The sequence below is a fragment of the Perca flavescens genome, chromosome 5, assembly GCF_004354835.1.
Source record: "Perca flavescens isolate YP-PL-M2 chromosome 5, PFLA_1.0, whole genome shotgun sequence".
NCBI classification, from domain to species: Eukaryota; Metazoa; Chordata; class Actinopteri; order Perciformes; family Percidae; genus Perca; species Perca flavescens.
The window spans coordinates 26,077,503-26,104,651 of NC_041335.1; the positions used below are offsets into that span (position 1 = coordinate 26,077,503).

At 39.0% G+C, this 27,149-nt stretch overlaps 1 protein-coding gene across 1 annotated transcript; it reads right to left on the reverse strand.

Annotated features, from left to right (window-relative positions):
- Nucleotides 1-2,055: 2,055 nt before the first annotated feature.
- gas1a (growth arrest-specific 1a) lies at nt 2,056-4,299 on the reverse strand. Its single transcript, XM_028578525.1, has one exon. The coding sequence runs from the start codon at nt 3,698-3,700 to the stop codon at nt 2,912-2,914; it is 789 nt and encodes a 262-aa protein (XP_028434326.1). The 5' UTR covers nt 3,701-4,299; the 3' UTR covers nt 2,056-2,911.
- Between the last annotated feature and the right edge of the window lie 22,850 nt (nt 4,300-27,149).

Below are 27,149 nucleotides of genomic sequence, written 5' to 3' on the forward strand. Positions count from 1 at the left end.
TGCTGAAACTGCCTGGACAAATGCGAGAGGCAATAGAAAGACAAGGAGGAGGAGGAAAGGAGGACCGGCTGGGCTGCAGAGCTTGCTGGAGAGCTTCATGCACGGTGGACTGCATACCAACACTGCGAGAAACTGACAAGGTATTTTATTTTTGAGCCACGCTTATGAAGAGGAATTGGGGATCTTTTTTTGCATACACACTACTATAGAGTTTTAGCTGAAGGTTAACTGTAATGTTTAAGAGGTAGAAACATGAAGAAAGAAATGTCTTGAAGTGACTTTTTGTATGAAGGTTGAATTTATTTTTTGGGTATTTCTTGAAGCAAAAACGTATGAACCACTAAAATAAACAAATGCAGGTAGTAAAGATAATATAAAAAAGCACAGGGGATGTTAAGTGTGGATTCAAGATAGAACATCCCTCGCCGGGCCTGTCTTGTGTTTTCGTCTTCTTTTTTTGCAGTGGAGGGTTGAGACCCAAGCAGCAGCAGATCGTTCCCACATGCTTCCCCGCCGCTCAGCTCTCCAGAGGTGTCAAGCCAGCCTGAAAGAATGAAGTGCCTCCCTATTGTGCTACCCAACTATTATGTGCTTAACATTTCCATGACAAAGATGCCACTCGACTTCTCCTCCATCCATTCAGCTGGAGGGCCCTTGTCTCCCTCTCTAATGAAACATTTTGCAGCAAATCATTGCTCCAGAAGCTGACCAAAGAGAGAGGTTACATGATCTACAATATCTCGTGAAAATAATATTAACAATTCTGCAAAAAAGCAATACGCATACTCAAAGTACACAGCTCCATAAATGAAAAAACTAAATAAAAGGCAGATTGTACCTCATAATTCCAGCCAATTCAAAAGGGAAGTATCTATAATCTAATTAAATAACAAAGCTGCACCCACAGGACTGAACTCTGTCATCACTTCCACATTGATTGACAGGTTTGTTAAAGTTTGTTGGCATCAGAAAATAAAATGACTTTTTTTTATTACTTATTCTCCATTGAGAAACAGTAAAAATCCTGATTTCCCATCTATAGCAAAACTCTTGGAATAAATTTGAATATTTGTGTTTGATCAAAAATACAGATTGTGCCTTTAACAGCCAGTGACTGAAAAGACAGTGGTGGTGGGAGAGGGCGATTTGTTGATTTATGGTGCCAGTTGCTTTTGACAACAGCCAGCTAATCAAGACATAGCAGGTCATTAGGTCAGTCAACAGAGGAAGCTGGCCTGCATTTTAAATGAGCCTGCATTTACTACATTGTAGTTATAGAAACATGAGTTAATACTAACTCACCATTGTATATAAAAAATAATGTTCCTTTAAATTAAATAATTTTATATCTCAGTTTTATCTTCACAGGCAACAGGATTTATATACAGTTTATTATCAACTGAGAGTATACTGTAAAAGCTACACTGTTAAAAACTCTCACGTAAAATTACAGTATGGTACAGGCAGCACGGTTGCTAGAACTTTACTGTATTCTTCACATACAACACAGTACTGTAATATAGTATACTGTAGTTTACTGTAATAATGTGTTACTGTAACTACAGATTACTGCAGTTTACTGTAATTTATGTATTACTGTAGCTATTGATTAGGCTACTGAAGCTTACTGTAATTATTATTATTTAATCAACACTTCTTATTACAACATGTATTCTTAACAGGAGCACAGCCATAAGAGACTTTAAATCAGTCAATTATGGATCAAAATATGTTGCTTTTACCCTTAAATTTATTGCGCATTTGATTTTAACCATTATGCCAAAATTAATGGGACCCAAAAATGTGTGTGTGTGTGTGTGTGTGTGTGTGTGTAAGTAATTAAGTAAGTAAAAGTTACCTAACTGAATTGTATGCTTAAAGTAAGTTACTTCAAACTGGTGTAACTTTAAGGAATGAAAGGCCATTTTGTGTCTGGCTGGTGATAACTAATCCAACATATAATTTACACCATGGTTATTATAACAAAATATATCTATGTTGCTATGACAACACTAACAAGGAGTTCAAAATGAACAAATAACTCACAGTCACAAATGATATCTTCAAGTTTCCTTTATGCCTTCTATAGAAGTATATCATTAAGGCAATCATACAGTGGATTTAGACATTTCTTTCTCTAGGCTATACACAGTGAATAAATCATCTCATAACCTAAAACATAGAGGATTCTTTGAAAAAATCTATATAGGCTATACACATATATACAATGCACATGATCTTTGAAGAGAATACAGTCAAAATAACTTCCCTTTAAAGCTGGAATACTCAGTCTATTATTCACATGATGAACATTTGGATGTATCTAGGTGGCATGTAATAAATTACTGTTTCACTTTAACTCCTCATCTATTTACAGTTTCATATAGTTTATAGATTCCAGCATTAAATACTTGTAAATCAGATAGCCTGGTGCCATATGGCAGCAGTGTCATATAAAAATAGTTCATATCTTTAAAAAAGAAAAAGAAAAAAAAGATTGGCAGTGTGCTCAGCATATACTGATTAAACGTTGCATCGTTACTAAAACAAGCCAACTGTGTCTTTATCATGATAACTTTACAATCAGAGTCTGTGACTGAGAGAAAGTAGACAATCTAATTTAGCTTATCACATAAGCAAAGCATCTGGAGAGCAGTGAAGTGGTGTGGTTTGATAAGAGTGGGCAGCCAGGAGCTCAGTAAAAATATCTTTCTGGTCTTGTTTGCATAGAAAATATCCTGATTTGATATCCTTCAGTGTCCAAAACTCTTAATTCAAACAAGCCTTGCTCACACGCTGTCCTTAGTCTGTGAGGCTCTAACCTTTCACAATAGTAGCAGGTCAAAGAGGGCCAGCTGTTTAGATTGCCTTTTATCCGGACAAAAATCGGGGCAGATTATGAACTCGGGGATTAAATGAGGGGCAAAAGAGCCAAAATGGATGCCAGCAGGGTCAAAACAAAGTGGGACGCAGAAAGAGAGGCTCCGCTGTCCGGCTCATCTATGTAGTATGGATCCGAGGGGTCGTCATCGTAATCTGGATCTTGGCCGTAGTCTGACCCGCTGCCTTCTTCTCTCACGGGAGAGTCGAAGCACAGCGCCTTCATGCTGCTCTTGACAAACTCACAGATGGCCCTCTCCGTCCCGTCACACATACATGTGTCCAGCTGCTGACCCTTGGGTATTTTACGCATATTCGCGATCACATTCCGGCAAGCGTTCGTGCAGATTGCTCCGCTGAAAAGTTTCCCGCAGTGCTTCAAATAATCGTGCATAGCGGAGCTGCACTGTCCGTCTCTCTCGCACTGGCGCCGAGCTTCCGTGCAGCCGGTGCTGGTAGTCCTGGGCAGGCAGGGCTCGATGGCCCGTTTGGTGCCCGTACAGACCGGATCGTGGGCGCAGCTACAATCCTCCAGAGCCGGCCCGTTTTTGGTCAGATTGAGCTGGACAAGCGAGGAGATGCAGTGGCTGGGGCACTTCCTCCTCTCCCCGTTCAGAACGGGACCACATGCGCGCGCGTAGTGTTCGTATGCGTAATTGCACTCGGGCTCGGCTTGGCAGTTCATGATGGCTTGCCAGCATATCAGCCGCCGACCGTGGGACGGCGAGGCCACGGATAAGTAGCCAAAAAACAAAAGCATACAGCCAAGAGGCCAAAGAGATCTGCAGACGCTCTGTGCCAATGCGCCAGAGCTTGCCATCGTTCTGGCTGCAGGAAACGGTAAAACTCACAGCGGTGTCATATGCAAAACTTCTACACTACTTCCATGGATAGTCTTCACTGGAAAGTGTTATTTATTCCGAGGCAGATGGTGTGTGTGTGTGTGTGTGTGTGTGATAGGCCCGTGTGTGGGCGTTCAACAGGCTGGCACTGCGCTGTGTAATCCCGGCTCCATAAACCCGTCAGCGCTGATCCATTTGAGCCGGATTCTTGAGCAAACCTCCCGTTATCCATACATGATTGGGGTGAAAACTAAAATGGAAACTCACAGGAGCAAAAAGAAAAGTTTAGTGGAGTTTCTCTAGCGGTTCATTCCATCGCAGTGATTCTGAGTTCATGCAACAAACTGCCTCCAGCTCAGCGATTCCCTCTTGCGTCCTCTCTCCTAGCGGATCTCAACCAAAAAAGCGAAGCCGGACAAGTCCCGAGAGGTCTTTAGAGGACTGCGCTGGATCATTTAGCAGTTTCTTGTGCGCACGGGAGTGCAAACAAATGCATGGGGGAAAACAACAACCCTTGTGGGTCAAAGTGGTCCTCTACCCTGTTCCCTTTGAGCATTTGTCTTTCTGTTCCTCAGCCCCCTCTCTACACATTAGCTAGGTGCTTCTGATTGGTTGGCCACTTGTTGTGGGTTCCTACGTAGTGATGGGCGGGAGTTCAGGGTGGGAGGAAGATGGTCTTGAGAAATACAAGGTGAGGTGGGATACATGTATTGGAGAGAGTAGATTTAGTGGAGAGAGCAGTCCTCTCTTATTATCTGGGAAACTGCTTGTAGAAACCTTTTAATGCTCACAGAACATTACAATATACACCCTATGTGACAGTATGTTTTCAAGAAATTGAACATGAAAATATTGTTGATGTGTATATTATGATCACCCGCTTTGGTTCATAATTTAAACAATATTACTAAATAAAATCCCATTACTTGAGTATTATTGGGTGTTGGAGGAGGATGAAGTATAATAAAAACCTTAGGGATTTTTGTTTTTATTAATGGCTTGCAACATGTATATACTGATGTTTTTAGGGTATACATACTTTAATTTGAGGTGTAGTCAAAATGGATATATTTAATAAAAGAACTGACCTCCCGGTTTACAATCTGAGAAATGTATTGTTTCCATGTTTTTAATCATAATTTCTTAGGCCTAATTAATGTTCTTAATGTACACACTATGATAATAGGGGTTTACTGGGAAGAAAAAAAAATTGATATTTGTCCATATTAGTTATAATCACCAGCTCTGGTTCATAATGTTTAATTTACAATACTGCATTCAAACCTGTGACTTCTTTTGCATTACACGGACAATAATAAAAGCCATATAGGTCTATTGAAATGGTTTCTGACATGTTACACCCCTAAATATATTTAATTGAAAATGATTTGAGAGTGTACCTGTTAAAGCGTTGTTTAGAATAGGTACTTTGCCGTGTATAGCCTATACACAAAGCTATAGTGTGGATTTAAAAAAATATACATACCAAATATTGTTTGTGGAATTTTTCTTTATCCAAAAGTGGACAAGCTAACATAAACTGAGAGGAGACAGAGGTGCGAATTACATGTAACAAATGTCACAATTACAAAAGGCTATATGCTATGAGTTTCAACCACCGGACCACCAAGACAACCCAATAAAACACAACTTTGTACACTGCAATATCCTGCTGATAATTAATAATGACACAGTGACTGCACCACCGTACAATAGTAAATTGAACTCATGCCTGCAGTGCTAATGATCTGTGCCGCACAATCACCGATAATTTAATCATCCACATCCTATTAACTCTTCCTCAGAAGAGCAGTTGAGTACAAAGTAATTGTTGTATAACAGGGCACTCCGTGAACATCGTTTAATATAATCATTAAGGCTAACTCATACGCTGTCAGATGTTAAGCCGGTGAATCACTGTCCTTTCATTTGCAGTGTCTTGCTTTAACATGTGATGTACTCCAGTCAGCCTAATATCCGTTAAACCTGACGGACTCTAACCTCCTTTAGAGTGTATCATCAACCTGGGATTTTCAGTGGACTCCACGAGTTTTTCTGTGATTAAGTGATCACTTTTTATGGCTTTACTAACCTTTCATCGAACTGCCATGTTTAGGTCAGTTTGAAGTGTAAAACAGGTGTCAAGATGTTTTGCATGCAATAGGTAATACATATAAGCTTAGTTTTTCCAGGAAGTGTTTAGCCCTGCATGTAAATCACTCTGACAGAGCCTCTATGATGGATTTCTCACTTACTTGTTGAATAACCACAAAAAAGAAAAACTAATCACAAAGGAGTATCCTTGAATCTAATGGCTGGACACCAAAAGGGTTAGGCTTCATGATGTTTTATAGAGTTTAAATATTTCTGCTATTTCAGCTCTGTTTCTCATGTAAATGTCCTTTCCATGGGGACACGTTGAGCTTAGGTTTGCAGACATTTGCAGATTCTAATCAATACTGCCAACATTAATCTGCCACTAAAATGTATTATCAATGTAATAGAGTATATAATAAGCAAATGGACCAGGTTGCTGTAGAAGAAAGTACACATATTAAGAGCTGTACTTCTTTTAAAAGAAGCCCTGCATGTGCATATTTTCATTTCTGATATTTTCTCCGACCTTAAAAGGTCAGTGAAAATCTGAATACCTTGTTTGTTTAAAAAAGGTTTTGCCTCCACAGCTTCTTTCCAAGAGCTTAGATAGTTGCCCTTAGATATCTGCCTGGACCTCATCAACAGAATGACACGTGTGTGTGTGTGTGTGTGTGTGTGTGTGTGTGTGTGTGTGTGTGTGTGTGTGTGTGTGTGTGTGTGTGTGTGTGTGAGTAAAATGATAGCCCACATGTTGACACATGAGCGAGAGGAGGCAGTTTAGTTCTTGAGGCTTGATGTGGATGAGGGAGTCAGGGAAAGAGAGCAGCGAGGGTACAAAGGCTGTTTGTGTTTCAAGCAGCATTCTGATCTCAGGAATGTACCTTTAGGCCACAGCCGTGAGCTTCCCACTGCAAACAATGCACTCAATGTCAGTTACGGCTGGCTAGCACAGATGCTGCTGGCGCTACTCCAAGGTCCCAACTCGTCGAAAATGATGGATACAGGGAACTCAATACCTCAGGAGTCGCTCTCCTGCTTTTCCCTCCAGCACAAAGGAAGGAAACACTGTGTGCTTCGACAAAAGATTCCCAAACACCAACGTCTTCATTGTTTCAAGTGCTTTTAGCACAACTGTAATATGAAACAGCGGCAACACCATTCAAGCGAGGTATTCATTCATTCATCTTTTTATATTAGTGTAAATAAAGCAGCAATTTTCCCTTCCGGAGTCCATCAAAATTTGCATATTTTGAAAATTGAAGTCAAGATTTTATGGAGAAAAGGCCGTTTTAAAAATTCATCAACCAAATGTCTTTCATCCTAAACTCTTAACAGATGGAAAAAAAGAAAAAGCTGATAGAATCATCCAACCATCCACTTTTGTCTTTGCCAACAGCTGTACGCTTAAACCAGATGTGTGCTGCACTGAGTGTCGTTACTTTGAGGGCTCAATTATTTTTGAGTTCTTGCCGCAACAGTCCAATTAGGGGACAAACATAATGGTATTAAAACCATCCCCTGCTGATGTTCAAAACACAGAGCTAGAGAGTTTCAGTAATGTTTTGTAAAGAACATCATACCAGGACATGAAGTTAAGTTGATTGAAATGAAAAACATACTTACATTTTATATATGGGGACCCAAGCCATGCCAATAAACCATCCATGTTTTTTTATTTTTATATTCTGTTTATTTTGCATGTAACTAATTTTAACAGAGAAAAGCTTTTAAAATGTTTGTAAAACTGATGTGTGTGCAAATCTTCATATTATATGTACAGCATATGATATATATATATATATATATATATATATATATATATATATATATATATATATATATATATATATATATATATAAATAATAGAGAAAAAAAGGATATATAAGGTTGAAAGAAGAAAAAATCCTGCACACTCTCCATCAAACTTTCTGGAGTTTTTTTTTTAGATTGTTACTAAAAGTAGATGTTTGGGGTGCTTGGTTAGCTCACCTGGTAGAGCATGCACCAATATACAGAGGCTCAGTCCTTGACGCAGTGGCTGCGGGTTAAGTTCTGACCTGCGGCCTTTGCTGCATGTCATTCCACCTCTCTCTCTCCCCTTTCATGTCTATGCTGTCCTGTGCACCCGGCGCAACGAGGGGGGCAAAAGGGGGCTTTGCCCCCTCAGTTGTATTTTCTGCCCCCTTGTTTTAACATCATACAGCCATGAAACGTACAAACACAACAACACAATTACTATTAGGCTACAAGTTCGCATGGGGGCTTTCAACTACAAACAATAATGTAATCCCATCTGCAGAGATATTTGACACAGAGAGTGAGTGCTCCAGCCATCCTCTCACTTCATAAATAAGTATATGACTTTAGCTATACCTTGAAAAAAACACTGTGCCTCAGGCCACCTAGCCTAGCAATGCGTATTGTTTACATATCTTTTGACAAGGTGGCTGCATTATCAGAAGCTAGAGCAAGCTAGATTTGGACATGAGAGGAGGAAGGAATCTTCATCAGATGACGAGGAGCGTCCACCTACCCGTATCATCGCAGCGCAGCCGCCCTCAGACCCTAATGTGACAGGTGCCTCAGTTACTGTAAAGCGATAGCCTACACATCCTAGTTAGACGTAACCCGTGTAACGTTAGCAGTTTCTAACGTTAGCTTAACGTTACTGCACTAACTAAACTTTTTATAAATATTTTATTCTTCAGTTTCGGCTCAACCATTACTGGACGGAAATGTCTACAAACGGGAGCACGCACTGGGAGAGTGTAGTCACAGCCGCGAGTGTGTGTGCTCGATCTGAAACGTTAATGAAAGCCCAAAGCTCATAAACTGACTTTTAATTAGTTACTTTGTCAAGTCGTACTTATTATTTAAAAAATAGATAAAAATTGACAACTTAACTGCTTCAAGAAATGCCATATTTGCGAGTGCTGACCCTGTTGCGGCAGCGTGGGTAAAGCCTGGGTAAATTAGTTAATTTTATCCTACTTTGTGAAAAAAAAAAAATCCCCCCCCCTTGCAATTTTTACCTGCCCCCTTAGTCATTTTACCCTGGCGCCGGGCCTGCTGTCCTGTCAAAATAAAGGCCTAAAAAAAAAAAGAAATGCCAAAAACAAATTCTTCATCGGGCCGCTGAATCCCAGCAGATCGGGTCAGTAGCAGTGGATCTGCACCGTGCTGCCTGAAAAAGGAAATATCAGGATACAGGAAATGAGTTGGCAGGAACTATCCATTCAAATTGCTTCCTCTTTGGGATTTCCGAGAGCGATAATGCAAATGGTAAGTTATTTGGAACGGACCCAAACATGATTAAGGATTCATTTCCTTCCTCGTGTCGGCCTATTTATTTGCCTCTGTGTCATCCGTCCTCTTCCGGGGATTTGTTTTAATTAATTTGTTCGGTTTGGAACTGCACAGTGACGCACGAGTGATTACAATTGTACAAGTTGGCAGATAATGGTAGGAAGCCAAAAATAAACCACCTATTTCTACAGTGCTTTCATGTCATGAACTCCTGGAAATGGGTTTGTTAATAAGGGAACATCTCTTGCAGCACTAAACTACAACATACTGTCCATTTTCACAACAATGAAAAACATTAATGAATTAATTAATTATTTCTTAAATGTTTTCAGGGAATAAACAAACTTCCTTTCCTGTGCTTTAAAGTAACTGCAGAGTGGGTGGATCCCTTCATCAAAATCTTGCTAAATGGGTAAAATGTTAAATGAAGTGTTATGGGGGGCGTGTTCCTTTAATCAGTGAGATTAAAGTCATCCATCGTGTCAAATAGGCACCGATCCTGCTGACCTTTTTAGCACAGTCCACTGCGCTATAATTTCTACAAGATTCAACATGATCTGATCTGCACATCTGATGGACCACGAAAAGAAGAAACAACACTGATAAAATAATTATCACAAGTTCGGCAGGTCATAGAAATCAATGTTCATGTACTATATTGTAAGTCAGTAATTTCTTAAGGTTCCTCAGTGTCTCATGTACAGATCAATGTAACAATTTATGAACTTAAACTGTTTTGTTACTGTTTATCCGACCAACCTTGTTTGAAAGGAACTAGAAAACTGCAAAATATCTAAATGTGTTATAGAAGAGAAGCCAAATGTCACTATTACAAAATACATAAATAAATAAATACAAATATATAAATATATATAAAAAGGGTTAAATCTGGGTTTAAACCTGGTGGTTTGTGCAGGCCGTCCTGTGTCACGCTAGTGACAATTCTCTCTGACCAATCAGTGGTCTGCAGTGATTTAACTCCACCTTCAAGTATCGGTTCAGCTCGCTTGGAATCTCGACCGAGGCGATACCAAAAAAATACCAGGTACTATTCTGAACTTTTGCTAATGGAAAAGCAAAAATAAAGGAAGTTCATTAATGCCGAGCCGTATTGGAAATACGGCATAAGAGGTAAAGACATTTAATTGAGGCATCCAGAGACTGAGGCCCTACTCTTCCCGCTAGGCTCCCAAGTGGAATCTGCAAACAGTCTTGGAGGGGATCAGGCCCATCCTTTGAGCCACTAAAACTGACAGACCTAGACATCCTGACCATGAAGACAGCACTCATCTTGCCCCTCATGTTCCCAAATAGTAAATAATAAAGTCCATTAGTGGTGGAGCATGTGCTTTTAGAACTGTAATTACATCCAGGTAGCTCTTAGAGTATTTACCCCAACAGACCTCAATGAATCTCTATACGGCCTCCACACGCCACATATCACACAAGCAGCTGTTGCAACACATGCTACTCAGCCATCAGCCTGTACGAGCGGCTGTTTAAATAAGCCTGAAGACCTTTCATATCACTGCAGACAAACACAAGCACATATGGACCAACCAATAAAGACCTAACCTCCGACACAGACACATACCCTTAATCTCCCAAACATGGAATGGAATGGAATGAATTTAACAATATAAAAACATAATAAAGCAAAGGTACACATGATCACTTTGACTATAAATGCTAAAATTAGATGCATTTCTATCATCCATAACTGTACTTTGTGTTTAATGCAAATTAGCTAAAGTTAGCAAGATAACACTCCACATGGCAAATGTAAGTCCAATATTTACTATGTTTTAACTGTTTTTGGGCTCTACCAATTCTTGAGAGAAATGTCTGGTTCTTTAGCTGTTAATGCTCCACTATGTTGACCAGTTAGTCTCTAAATGTGTCTGTCTGCTGTTTAGTGCTAAGCAGGTAGTGTACAGTGGGTTTTTATTGCTTTTTAACTAAAAGAACCTGCTATGGCCACAAACAACACTATTGTCCCATTTCATTTGATACATTATTATCATTTAATGTATTAGCTTTAACCAAGTGCTTCAGTGGCCTCTCTCTAACCAAACCTTGACCATAGTATATTTGCCATAACCACAACCAGTCCCTAATCATAACCATATTGTAATTGTCCTGCCCTGTTAGAAAGTGAAAACTTTAAACATCTTGGCACTTAACGTAACCTGGGGTTTATGAACCTTTTGTTTTTTGTAATTTAGGATACCAGGTTGGACTTAACAAAAACTAAAAAACAGAAAAAAAATGCACTCGACCGAACTCCTCTGTACCATTTATGTTTCAGTCTTCGAATACACAGTTCGAAGGATAGTTAAATAACAGAACACTCAGCGGAATACCATCTCACCATCTTGCATCAGGCTTTCAAACTTGCGTCCCAGAACCCCCTGCAGTTTTTTGGAAGGCCTCTAAACCTTGAGTACCAATTTAAGAGATTAGACCCAGAAAAAGCACACAAGACCAAGACAAATGGCCTCCACAAGATCTCCCCAGGACAACCTCTGGCATCACAGTCTGCTATAGAGACGTCAAGTAGTGCAGGAGGGAATGTGAAACCCTAGCATGCTCCCCCATTTGGCACGTTCCTGAGGCTCCAACACAGTTATGAGGCCACTTCATAGGAGTGTAAACTGTGTATTTAAAAAGCCGTCATTGTGGGACTAACATTGGCCCTGGTGTAGGTTGTTAGAATAACTGAATGACACAATGGTTTCTTTTCTAAATAAACAGATGTGGGTAGGCTATTAAAACCTTCATTTTTTTCTCTTCCTCTGGTCTCCTCCTCCCCTCCTCCATCCCATGTGTAAGTGGCCTCAAACACACGCATATACACACACACACACACTCACTCTCTCTCTTTAACTCACTCTCACTGTTTCACTCTCTCTCCCTTCGTCCACATGTCTAAGAAAGGCAAAGGGCCGGTTTCCTCCTGCAGCTGTTCAGTACAGATGGGCCTCTATTCGAGCCACCACAGTGAAGTGATATCGGTCGTCTGCCTTGGCTGATTAATTGCGTGTCATTCTTAACTTCTCCAAGACCACTGCCCCTTTGCAGCCCTCCTGAAAGCACTCCCGGTTGTCTCCCACTCCTCCTTCTTCTCCCACGCTGCACATGGAGGAAATGAACTCACCACAATCCTGCTGGCACTGGACTCCTATCAAATCTATTTCTCAATGGAAGATTACTGTGGGATTTCAAAAAAGACTGAGGCCGGTCCAAATAATAATAATTCATAAGCCCTGCGGATAGCTAATGAAAAGCAGCTTACTTCACACAATTAGAATAATAATATACTACCAAGATAAGGTGAAAACTGTTCATACTGAATGTTATTTAGAAAACACATCTACTGTAATAACATCCATTGACACCAAAAGATCAGGACTTAGGAGCCAAAAACAACTGGAAAACTGTGATCATTGCGTCAAGAAAAAATAAATAAAAATAAAATCACAATTGGCACAGAAATCTAACTCCAGAGTTTGAGTCTTATTGTCTTTATTCTTTATGAAAGGTGGTAAAAAAAAAAAAAACCTATTGATTTTGTATGTTTAAAGAAACTCTTAGACTTGGTCCATGTTTTTTCCATTTAGTTATATATTTTTCCTTTGTTCCTTTTGTTCCTCGTTTTTGGGAGGAGAGTCTATGGATAGAGGGTGTCATATGCTGTACAGATTGTAAAACTCTTTGAGGCAAGTTTGTGATTGGGAATTGGAGCAATATGAATCAAATTGACTTTCTGCTGCTCCTTTCAATCAACAGGATTCCAACATTTAAAAACAGTGGATGTGTAAGATTCACACAAAGCTTGCATTTGAACAAATAGCAATATCCAGTTCTGGTAGCATATGGCCCATTGAAAATGATTGCCTCTGTAAGGGGCCATGTTTGGGGGGTATGAACTAAGTCCAAGAAACTTCAAATAAGAACCTGGTTCCTTCATTGGAAAATTACTTTCTGGGGTTGTATTATTTTGGAAGACTGGGTGGAACTTTGGCTATACAAGGAAAAACACATTATGAGCTACTGAAACTACTGAAAATATGATCAAGGTAAGTAAATGTACATAATATGAAACTTAAGCTGGAAGTATGTTTTAAAAGTCAGAACATTTCAATTACTACTTGCCAATGTCCCCAACAAAGTACTGCAGGAATGCATTCCCAGCTGGTTCTGCAATGCTGATAAGGCAGTGTGGCTGCCTGGTGACCAAATAAAAAGCACATGTCTGACATAACATCAGCGATGCATCAATCTTCTGTGAACTCTTGACTCCTATGGGATTACTGTGGATAAGAATGATGTGACCAATCCACATGTTGGGTACTTTGAAGAAACACAGATGCCATTTTAGAGTGTTAGCTTTCAGAAAAGGTTTTTCAAATACCTGCATTTGAAAGGTGTAGTGTTTTAATGTTGGTTGTATTTACTTTTAAAGCTTGAGTCCATTCCTTAAGGACAGTTGTTCTATTTTATTATAGCATAGTACCGTTAGCGTATGTGTGAAGTGTTGCCTTTCCCTTTGTATACCAGTCCCAGAGAAGATTAAGTTGACTAGGAGATGAATGTTTCTTGTTTGGGATTGCAGAATACATTTTTTTATTTTTACTGACTGTCAAACTTATAACAGATTGACAACTGAAAAATGTTAGGTTTTGTTATCTGGCATTAATGATGTTATTAAGGCATTACTTTGGTAAAATTGTTACAATTTGAGGTCTTTCTGTCTAAATAGCGGTAGCCTGTCGATTAGAAAAGCAATAAGAAGAACTTTGAGGGCAGCTTATTCTGATATTGTTGCTTTTTTTTTCTTCTTTTTTAAAGAATTTATCATGAAAAATTCCTTCCAGAAAAGGTAATGTCCTTGGCAAACAGAGGTTTTTATATTAATGCATTTGGTCGGCTCACATGTGTCACGGTCTAAGATTTCCATTGTCAGAAATTACTTAATTTAATCATTCCACAAAGATATGTTTGGCGTAATAATTGTATAATCAGGACAAAAATTCAAGAAAGAAAAGATACATCATGATGACTCTGACTTTTTACAGGACATTTTTATGCTCTAGAGGACTCACTCATGGTTTTATCTTTCTATGCACAAGACATGCTTTACAGCATTTTTCTCCTGAGTAAAAATCCAAACTTGCAAACAAAAAACCATCCTGGTGCTAATGTTTTGCCACAGCATAGCCCATCAGTGTCTGATTTCAACTGATAACAGGCAGGCAATCACTCTAGTGGGGCCCCAGATGGTTTTGGACCGATTCATCACAACTAACACACCAGGTCAGCCGCAGGTAATCCATCAGGGCGCTGGGCTAATTCAGCAGTGTCGGACAGGAGCAAAATAAGATGACTCCATTGACACAATTTATGGCTTCTTCCAAGTGTGTGGCTCCATGTTTTCATCGTTAGAGCTGGACTGTACACAAGTCATGAACTGATATGACACGCATCTACAAAATCTGTAATAGTCTTACCTTCAAGGTTTTTGTGAAGTTTTACACACACACACACACACACACACACACACACACACACACACACACACAAAATGACATTATGCGCTTACATCCATTAACTCCCTGGAGGAATTGCTCTCACTCTATGACCATGCTGTATGATGTGATGTTCGACTCAAATCCCAGGAGCAACTGACAAAAGCAACCCAGTCAATGGCCTCATTACTCAGAAACCTGGGAACCTCCTAAAAAACAAGTCACACAGCATACAATAATTACTAGGAAAAAATAGGCATCAGTCCAATCCAGAAAATGTGTCCCATTGCTAAAAACCTCATTATGTCAACTAAAAAGTCCTTTTGCAATGTCGAAGAATTTGACTGTAATGCTGCATTACAAATATAACATATTAACATAAACATAACATGTGGCTCATATTGCATGTTCTGCAAACAAACATCTGTAGGCCAAGGCCTAATGACTTCATATCCCACACTGGAATGCTGAGATATTCTCATTAGAATCGTTGCCATGATGGTTTGTGTTTGTTTGGTTTATGCGGTTTAAACAAGTAAGTCAAACTGACTTCACATCTAATTTAACATTGATCCAAAGGATGGGGAAGCTCAATATAGTGATGCTTGAAGCTTAGTTATTACAAATATTTATTGGACAAGTCATCCAAATATCAGTTATTTAGCTCCAATCACCACTTCTCGCTGTGCTTTATTAAAGGAGGTTATGGGTTTTCGGTTTGTTTCTTTGCTTGTCTGTTTTTTAGTTAACAGGATAACTCAAGAATGACTTAACAGATTTCAATTCAATTAAGTGGAAACTTCAACCAGGGGCCACGGAAGTTTGGGCTCATATCTCCTGCATCATAACATGTAGATTCCTTGATTTATCTCCATTTGAGACCAAAACAGACTGTTAGCCAATATTTGTTTCAATACTTTTACAAATTCTTCTTTAATAATTAAAACGTAATTACATTTTCTGCACATGACACATTACATATTTGGAAAAGCTTTAAGAAGTTCATTAATTTGATGGTGTTTGTTTTTAAATCTTCTAGGTGTGGCCTGTTTGATATAAACCACCATATCTCACTGCAACCAAATTTCCATGACACAGAAATATTTCAGCTCTGAGCAATCTGACTAACTCTGATAAGTATTCTGAATTTTGCACAATTTACTATACGTGTCTATTATGAATATAACTAGGAAGTATCCAATACTGTATTCTCCAAAATTTCTGGGCACCATTGGCCAATATGTGTGATTGTCTAACATGCTGTGTTAATTTGGATATATGTTTTCTATTAAGAAAATATATTTAGAGCACTGTTCGGCCTTGGTGGATTTATGAGTACTTTTCACTTATTTCAAGAGTTGCTAATGATTTGATTATTAAGCCTCAGTAAAATCCAGGCTTGTTTGATTAAGGAGTCAATACCTTTTATGTACAAAAAGTGAAACGTTGCCCATGTCTGGGGGGTAAAACGCATCAAGTCTTAAAATTGAATCAGTGAACCCTTAAAATCACCATAAGACTATTAAAACTAAACCAAACACCACATAAAAGATAAATTAGAAGAAATAAGATTCCGTGGAATGTGTTTAGTCTTCCTCAAAAAGTTGGAAAAGGTGAAGAAGAACTGTTCTTGCTTGTTAACTGAAACAGGAGAAGAGAGGGCTAAAGAGAGGGCAGCACACATATCAGGAAGGTAAGGATTTTCCAAAAGCCAAAGCTCTGCCTAACTGAAGAATATAGGTTTTCAGCCAATGCTCTGAAGTTCTCCCCTTTGGCTGCTTGGTTTTGTTGCTGCACTCACATTTCCAATCCAGGTGTGCACCTATGATTCCTCCCTGTTGTCTCTGTGTGTTAAAGGGCAGGTGTGTACCGCTGTGGTGGCCAAAAGTTTATGACCTTCCGTAATCTGTTACCCCACACTGTTAGCCTCTGGTCGTCCTGCGATCTGGTAGGAATGTCAGCGGGGATGTGCAGTGGCTTGCTTGAGACGCCTTTTATGACCCTTGGGTGCCTGCTAACTCAGTCGTCTTTCCAAACCTAACTGGAATTTTTGGGGGGTTTTGGGGATGTTCACTCATTTCTACAAACTAAGAATGTGTATACAGACATATAACAAAGAAATGTATGTCTAATTTCAGAGGTTTTACAATAGAGACTCATGGGACAGCAAAGACTGACGCTCTAGAGCAGACTCTTAACAGTGAGGCCACATCTTCACTCTATTACATACCATATCCATCACCACGAAGGACACTGAGGCAAAAGGGACATTTGGCATAATCACGGTCATTTCCTGGACCCAGCCGTGTACCCCGTCTGTCTCTATGTATGGAGTCTGGCAGTCTGGGCCTGCATAGACAGTGCAAACACACAGCGAACACACTCATCCATCCACCACACAGCAGACCTCTGATCCATCTGCGACAGCAGCCGAACAATCTGCTCCTTCTTCTGCCCTTCCCTGTCCAGACATACTGTCTGTCGCAATCTGTCCGCCCCGAATGAAGATAAAGGAGAACACCAGAGCCTGATTTATCAGTCAACATTGAACTATCTAAAAGTCCTTTGCACAGATAGCTGGATAATGTCAACTCAAAGACCTTTCTCTGCCCCTGCGGATTTCTTTTATCTACCTCTTCCAGACATATTCCTGAGAATACTCAAGAGCACTAATAATAAGCCTGCAGTTTCAAAGTTAGAACTCAAGGAATACAAAACATATGTGTTTCTGTGTCTCTCGTTATCGAAGCAGCGAGGCTGACCAAGCACATGTAGATTGTAGTAGAAATGGTGGTTATAACTGTAACAAATAAGAAGGCAGTTTCCATGTATCCATAGAGGCCTATGTTGACCTTTGGGGTCAAACATATCAGGTACTCCAAAGCCAACCTGGTAAAATTAGAAAAGGATAGAAACACAGCTGCTCATTCAGCTAAGACATTACCAATGTTTCAAATAAACCTGACATTTGTTAGTGTGTTTTGTCAAAGACACCTTGACAAAGGCATTGACACCAGTTACAGTCTTTCATGCAATACGTAGCACCTCTGTTAATTTAATGCTGGTTTACCATTATAGAAGCTAATAATAACAATAGCCTTACAAACTTGAATGTGGTATTTATGAGTTGTGTGACTTTTTTCTTAGACAGTAATTCAAGTTTAAATTTAAAGAGAAAAGCTCCAAGCAGATGGTTTTCTACTTTCAGCAAAAATGGAGAAGCACTTTCATTTATTTAGAGTCTTGTTTCCTTTTGGCACTATTTTAGTATCCAACTCCCAAGGTAAATATCTGGGTCTTTAGCTGCTAAATGCTCCACTTTGTTTACCAGCTAGTGGTTAACTTTGACTTTGTGCCGTTTAATGCTGGGTTTGTCAGAGCTTTTTCACTGAAAACAGCTACCATCTAGGCTACTGCTGAAACAAAATTGATGCGAGCATTGAGACTCCACCAAAACAGTTAAATTTAAATTTAAAAAGTTTTAAACAAAAAACAATAATCCTTATAATTTCATAATTTGACATTAGATAATGTCATTTGATTCTTTGTTCATGAAAAAAAATTGTATTAGGGCAACAAATCTGTAATTTTGACAAGAAATAAACTCATTCAAATTCCAATCTCTAATCTAAGATTAGAATTTTAATTGGTTTTAACTGATTTAATTCAAGATGTAAACCTATTTGATATATTTTAGTTTGATAAATCCATCAACTTGTCAAGAACAACAAATGCAGGCCTACAGGAATGTGTCTTGGTGGCTTAACAATGTACAGAGAGACCTATTTGGTCCAAGATCAACGGTATCTTGCATTAAACGGTAAAATGACATTGCAAGAAACAACATCTATCCTTCTGTGCTAGTTCTCATTGGCTTTCCAACTCCTCTACTCTCCTCTCAAGTTACTGAAAATGCTCTGCTGATCACATGAAGCATAAATGCTTTTCTTGTCTGTCAGCGCAGCTTAACCTACAAACACACGATAAAAAATCTAATGTGATATTATCTGTAACTGGCATCAAAGTTCTATCTAGAGGTGTTGTAATGTAATGTCTCAATTCCCTTCAACTTCAAACGTGTTTTGACAAATCTGGCATGTAGCAACAGTTTTTGTTTAGTTTTTTAAAAAGTATGCAGACTCTGATAACTGTCAAAATCTGATCAGCGTAATCTTTCTGATGAAAGAGACTTTGAAATAAAATATAGGTTAACAGTGGTAAAATGTCACTTTTCTTGTCGTGTCTTTCTCACCTGCTGAAGTAGTGACAATTTTCTCTCCATGTACAGCAGTACAACATATTTAGACAGAGTTCATTGTGTTTGGCTTTTATATGAAGTGATGAATGCATGCTTCCAGGGCATGACATAGTAATGGGCGATAGAAACGATATGCAATATAAACGATACAAAATTGGCTTACGATAGAGATTTTAATTATATTGCACTATCGCGATAATGCATATTGATGACGCAATCTACCCGCGAAAGTTAGAGCCACGAGCTGCAATGCATCATCGTCATCTTGAGTAAACATGACTGAAAGCGAAACGGAGGACCTGGTGAAAAAGAACGGTGCAACATCCATTAATTGGACTTGGTTCGGATTTAAGCAGCTACAACGGACCTGTGGTCGAGCCGTACCTAATGAGGGTAGATGTTGAAGAGTAGTCTTGAGCAGGTATTGACACTCAGGGTGAGTCAAAGATGAAAGTTTAAAGGATGGGCTTTTATTGTCATTAACCCAATTAAGGCCAGATAGGCATAACATAACATAAAAATCCACAAACTTAAGGAAAGTAACAAAAAGGTACTTTCAAGAACATAAAATAAAAATTGACTTGAGAGTCAACATAATTAAATAATTTAAATATACGACCGTTCAATAATTGACCTTAATTCAAGTTATCACGCTGAGGACATCCAACAGACTTACGTCCTACTTCCTCAGTGTACACTCCCGCTCTCTCTCGAGCAAATGCCACTGCGACTCTATATAGCCTAACGCCTGCCCCTCCAATTGGAACATACCAACATACAAAATACAGGGGTGGCACAGGTGAGTAGATCAAGCTTAATACAGCCAAAATACATATAGCTATAAAGCTAAACATTTCAATATAATTTACATGATTAATCATTCCCCTTAAACACAGCCTCAAGACATCTAGATGGCTAACAAATGTATTTACTTAAAATTACGGATAACTTCCTATTACCCGGAAGTCCTAACCCCATTTAAACCTGAGCATTGCAGCAAACTTTACCCTGTAACAAAGAGAGCACCTACTGGTAAGACAAATATCTTACCCTCCTCTAGCTTTTAAACTCAATAAATATACATAGTTAACAAAGACATATGGTTGCGTGATTATTATAACAGGTGATGTTTGTGACCATCCGTATGGTTTAAACAATATACAATAATGTATAGTTGAATATAGTTATGGCTAATCACCGCAGTATTAGATGTTAAATTTGTGCACAAAACAACAGGATTAACATGGAGAAGTTGATGAATGACAGATGATATAAAACCACCATAAATAACCAAACATATAGACACGTCAAACAAACATATTCAGGCAACCTCTTCACTCAGTCTTTGAGATATAAAATAGGTAGCGCATGGCTACCGTGACGGTAGCCATGCGCCCCGTCACAGTACCATGGAGCCTTTTCTCAGCCTGACCATTCACTATATAACGGACGATTGGAATCTTGGCAGCCGATGTTTGCAGACTTCGTACTTCCCCACTGAACATACGGCTGTGTGTGTGTGTGTGTGTGTGTGTGTGTGTGTGTGTGTGTGTGTGTGTGTGCGCGCGCACGTGCAGGCTGCAGGTAAGTTTTAAATATGTTTTTATTTAAAGTATCTGTGCAGCTTTGCCTAATAATGGAAGTATTGTCAGTACAGTGTCTGTTCCTTAACTAAAAAGACACCAGTTTTTCATGCTCCTGCATCTGGGGTGGCATTTAAGAACCAAGGACTTAAACTAAGTGTAGTGCCTTTTAGAATGGTTTGCACTGAAGGAAAGAAACTCAATACTTTAAGCTTTTTCTTTGTTCTGTCTCTGCAACTATTTTATTTATCTGCAACATTATGTTGTATAATTACAGTTTTGCACAATAAATGTTCTCAAAACTACATACTATGTTTCTTTCTCTTTAAAAAAAAAAAATACATTTAGCAGTTTGGCTTTCCTTAGGGTCTATGTAACCTGGTCTGAAATGGTTCTATTATAATTTATATATCGTGATATATATCGTTATCGCAAGAGGCTGCAATGTATATCGCAATATGGATTTTAGGCCATATCGCCCATCCCTAGAATGACATTAACATTTTGGTACGCCACCTTGCAAGAGGGCAAAATTGCACTAAATTAGTTCCCACCATGTTTTGGCTGCATGCTTTTTTAGTAAATATTGTTTGTAAGACTGAGCAATCACACATATTTCTACTAGCCAAAAAACTTGCTATAGCATTAAATTTAAATTGACTGTCGCTTTACATTTGGCTAAACAGTACAGGCGTTTTCCCCTCACACAGAAAAAGAGGTCAGCACGTCTGGTCTTTGAAACTTTGATATCAAACTATCCAGCACACTCAGGTCTTATCACTAAAGCATTTTCTAGGCTTGAGTAAGCCTCTTCACAGAGGAAGAAAGACACCAAGGGTATGCTTTGAACTTGAGATAACATGGTCTCCACATGGTGTGTGTTAAGGAAGTGCTTTTGTTTGTGTGTGCATGTATTTGCATTTTCATGTCAAAGTATAAATTAGGCATAAGGAAAAATTTGGCAGGTAGAATAGGCACAGTACAATTTTCTTAAATGTTTGGAAAAGAATGAATAGTATTTATATTCTGAAGAGAATCCAGCAGGACATGTTTCAAATCGTTCAACTACAGATGTCAGACATCAGCACATATAACCCTAACCCTTTTCCATCAGACTTTCCATCAGAAGGTCTCTGGTTGGAGTTTGGGGACAAGCAAGATCTGATTTATACATCCTCTAGTTTCCCCACCCATCACTACCCTACCTGACAGGAGCAGCTGCTCCCCATGTCATCTCCAAAATTCCTGCAGGGCTGCCCTGCTCTCAGCATTTCTGTCAGCACTCAATATGACGTTCTAATTTTACCAAGGCTGGCACGCCTGTGCACCCTTAGTGTGCACACTCATATGTTTATGCTTAGTTGTATAGATTAGCTCTTTGGCAACATGCACTAGTGGTGGAAAGTAAGTAAGCGGTACACTGTAATGAAGTGCAATTCTAAGGTAGTTGTACTTGAGTATTTACTTTTTCTACTACTTTATTCTTCAACTGCACTACATTTCACAGGGCAATATTTTAGTTTTTACTCCACTACATTGATTTGGATGCTACAGTTACTATACAGATAAAGGTTATATACACAAAGTATAAGATGATATTTTGAATACGATGTACTGCTTTACATACCCAGTATATAAAGGAAGTAATCATCTCCAGTGGCACCTTGATCAGCTACAACATTAAAATGCTGCTTACATGTTAATGTGTCAGCAATAGTAATCCAATGACATCATATGTAAAAATATAAAAATGACTGGGGCCATTGATTCTCCTTAATGAGCACTTTTAATGGTGATACTTTAAGTATATTGTGCAGAAAATATATTTTTTGGTAAGAAACTGGTGTTGTAACATCCCTGTTAAAAATTCACACTCTGAAGTTGGAATACCTCATACACAACATCCAGTGCACAACATAGACAAACCAATGCAGGGCCTTCAAGGTCTTGTTAAGGATATGGAATGAGCTGCACAGCCCTCTGGGTAATGGACAGGGGATGTGCTGGAAGGAAACTCAAGCCTTCTTGCCATTCCAGGCAGAGCACAGCAGGCCATGCTCCATATCAATGACAATTGCAGACAGACAGCAAGCACTGATGCATAAAACATGAGCCTAAGAAAGTTAGCACAACTGAGGCAATTATAATTTTTTGAGGAACATGGGAAGTTGCTGAAACAGAACGTCTAACAGTTTTTGGTAAACTAAATAACAACTTCATACACCAAAGTATGTAGGACATTGCTGCCTTCCTTTGCCTTAATGTGACATCAGTGTACAATATGTAACTCTGATGGGAAACAAAAGGTAAAACAGACAGCCAGACTATATAGAGAATATCACAAAGAATGACTGAGGAAAAAGTATTGATATTTAGTGAAAGAAGACTTTGCTAAGGAATGTTAACTCTAAAACAAACACATTTAAACAAGAATGCAGTCAAACTACTGTGTAATCCACAACGATACAGCAGTTTTGTTTGAATTTAGACAAAGCCAACGAGTTGTTTTGGTTGAAACCATATGGGACTCATTTGCGAGGGAACTTCTGGCATCGATTGCAGGGCCTGGTTTTGATGTTCAGATAGGCACGGTACACATTTCGGTCAACAAGAAACTATTCCAAGATAAATGTGTCGCTGTCACTGTAATAGTGAGGAAAATTCCAAACCTAAACCATTCACACATTTAAATTACTTTTATTTCTTTTTTCCACACTTCAACAGAAATGTTAGGAGTTAACTTGTTTCATATCTTCTTTTAACTCCATGCTACGTCCATAAAAAATGTGTTTTAATATTTCTTGTCTAGAAAGTCGAGCACAGCTTTTTATGGAGTGACATTCCAGTAATTGGATTCCATTTAAAAAAGTGTAAAAACAATCGTGTCTATAAAGTTACAGTGAATGTTTCTCAGTTCAACTTTAACAGGCAGATTTGTGTCTGCTTTTCTCTCCTGCTTGGATCAAATTAAGTTGAGGGGCCTGTTTAGGGAGAACTAAGGCTACAGCAGGGACCAATACAAGGTTCAACTCCAAAGCTCTCCTGTTGCATCAGCTTCTCATACAGTTACATCAACTCTTTGAAAACACAATAGGGTACATAGAGAGCAAGAAGCTTCCCAAAACATGAACCTCGTCGTTTTGACTGTGTGAACTAACCTGTGACATCTAAGACAGGGAGTCAGAAGTACATTTGTGAGAGCTTTACTGATTATAGTTTTTAGTCATAAGTAACAGTTCAACTATTTGACGTGAAGGCATAATAGTATTTTAGGCCAGTAGCATCTTTATAAAGGTTTCTACTTACATCCCACAACTTCAAACATCAGCTGCAATGGGCAAGAGAGAAGCCATTTGTCCCCCCAGCTCTTAATACTTGAAAAATAAATTAATAAAAGAAATGACAACAAGGTTTTTCAACAATGTTCTCACAATGAAAATAAAAGTGCAGTGTAGAGTATGGGTCCCTGGAGCAGCTAAAGTTAGTGGTTTCCCAAACCAAGTCTTACAGATATAAATGCATATAAAAAAAATTTTACTACCTAAAGTATGTGAAATTGCTGCTGACTGCGGTGCTGGTAATCATTCATATAATGCTGTTCTTTGACAACAGCAACTTGTTTCAATCTGGTATGTTGCACTTGAGTGTTTTACAGTAATGCCCTCAGCATGTTAGCCATGCTGTGATTACAATCTGAGCAGCTTTGAGAACGCCATTTGCTTTAGATGTGTGGTAAATTACATGAAAAACAAAGCCTCCACACACATATAGTAACATGCAGACACTGTGGCACCAACATACCAAATGTTGCACCATTATATAGCTCCCACCTCCAGCACTTTTGACACTACCTACTGTCCTGGTGAAGCACACTGGAGAGGAAAACTTAATTATGATTAAGAATTGTACTAAATTGTCTAAAAAATTTCCACTGGCCAACTTCTTGCTCCTTTAAAGCTCAATGAACGACGGAATTTTGATTGTCACTTTGTTTTCCAATGCTGTTTTCATCGTTTCACAATTACTTCCAGTGAAATCCTCAAAGGCCAACTGTTGTCTTGTGTTTAGCTCGCTCAGACTTTGGACTTGGGTCAAGAATGTAAATGTTCATGCAGTAATATAGTTATGTAGAATAAAACATTGTGAAGCCTACATCCTTTAAATCTTAGCACACAGTGCTAGTTAAATGCCACCCAGCTGCTTTAACTGTACTCATACATGATTCACCTCTTTTGGCCAATGATACCAAAATGGGTTTGGTCCTACATTAATTCAAAGCTAATTTAATAAATTCTTGTAAAACTACTTACTGAGATGCATATATGGTAAATTATGAAGTTTGACCCAACAGCAGTAATTGATCATTGAATGACCTACAACTCCATGTTAGAAATAAGTCAACAACTTGGCTTTGGAGCAGGACACAAGTGCAGGTATTACACATTATTCAGGGCAATTGAAAAGCCTGCTAGAATGTCTTCACCTCAGCTGAATTTGACAGACTTAAATCAAAGTGTCTGCATGGAGCCTCTGCCTTTCTTTTTTTTTATGCAACCTTAATACGCCACAAGCGAGGCCTCTTCTTTGAACAGTGTAGAAGCTTGCTTTAGCTTCTTCTTCTGCAGGCCGGGACTCTTTCAACCTGTAACTTCAGTCTAGCAGCAGCTGCACGCCCGCATGGAGTCGCCTCCATGAGAGATCTACTGCCTGCATCCAGCAGACAGAGAGAGATTGAGGAGGGGGTCCAGGGTGACAGGCAGCTAAGGTTAGGTTTCACATTCACACATTGATACGAAGAGATACAATGCATCACTAACAGGGACTGAGACACCCACTTTAACTCATGCAGTACTATTCTTTTTAAGGTTGAGGCTGGTGTTATTCTCCATTTAACAAATCCAATTAAAAGACCAAAACCAACAATGTGTAAGGCTTCTCTTAATACCTTCTGACTTAATCGCTCTGTCTGTGGCACTAAAGACCTAAATGGCCAAGTAATTTCCTAAAGCAGCTGGGCATTGTAGTTTTTACCAAACATTACTTGAAGAGGAGTAAATTGTGCATTTGTGGGTGGCTATTTTGAGCGATTGATTAATCCACATTTGAGGCACAGTCACATTACATTTCCATCCTACGAATCTGCCTCGACCTCGGCCCACGAAAAGAGACGCAATGTCACCGTATTGATCAGAGTAATCGCAAACCGTTAACAGGCTGGAGATCGCAGCAAAATAGAAAACGTGTGCTTGAATTTGTGAATCGTACAAGACTTTAATAGAAGTGAAAGGGAAACAGAGCGAGTATTCGTGTAATGTGACCATACATTCAAGTATTACCAGCTCCAGGATGGTGTATATGGGGTTGACTCAAAATAAACTACAGTGCCCATGTTCATCGTGATGAAGGAACATGTTACCTAGTGCAACAGAGTAGCTAACTGAAGTTTTTGAAAACGTTTTATGGACAAATATGGAGAAAGAATAAGATCTATTAGGTTTTGACTGTGCAAAATACAAGAAAACCTAAAACATAGAATGTCTTTCTTTGTCTAAAACTATTGATTGAAACTTTATCTGATAGACTTAGACTTAGACTTAGACTTCTCTTTATTGATCCCTTTGGGATGACTACCGCAAGGAAATTAGATTTCCAGCAGCAGATTTTAGCATCTTACATGCTGGTATGGCTTTACCGGAGGTAAGAAGATGGAAGAATTTGATGGATCTATTATCACTTTACATTAATGATTTCTAAGTAAGAGCCAAATACTTGAAAGGAAATGGGATATCTTCACTTCTGGTGGTGACAGCTGGTCAGAGAGAGAGAGAGAGTGTGTGTGTGTGTGTGTGTGTGTGTGTGTGTGTGTGTGTGTGTGTGTGTGTGTGAGAGAGAGAGAGAGAGAGAGGAGTGTGTGTGAGAGAGAGGTGTGTGTGTGTGTGTGTGTGTGTGTGTGTGTGTGTGTGTGTGTGTGTGTGTGTGTGAGAGAGAGAGAGAGAGAGAGAGAGAGAGAGTAAGGGAGGATGCAGCTGCTGCCTGGCTACAAGATGGTAGGGGTCCAGAAACAGATGGGGGCTTCAGACTGCACTGTAACATGATAGCCATTTTGAAATACCCACATATTTAAAATAAATACTTTCTGTACCCAGGTTGTTGAACTTAAGAACTGAAGAAAACTCCCATACATCCGGATGACATTTTCTTGTCCTTTAAAACCACTTCCTGCACACTGTAAACACTTTAGGACTTAATTGTGTTATGCCATTTGAAAAGATTAATTACACAATATTTCATTCATATACTGTAGATGCAGGTTTTGTCTTATGTAAAGCTTCCCATGACTAGAGACATCAGATGATTATGGCGTCCTGCAGTCTAGGACTGGAATCCAGCTTTTTTCCAAAGAGTTAAGGTTTGAAATGACTGAAGAACTTTGGTATCTGAACTGAAGGAAACCTAATATTAGGAATGCCCCCCCATAAAGTATATCTCCCCACCCAACCCCCACCCTTTCTCAGCCTCAGGGCTTTGAGCCTAGAGCCTCATTAGACATCACTGTATGATATTAGCAATTTTGGTTGTGCAGGAACGTTACATTAAATTTACTGCGGGCCAGAAATAAATGTAAGAATTTGTTCCTACTAATATCTGCTGTTG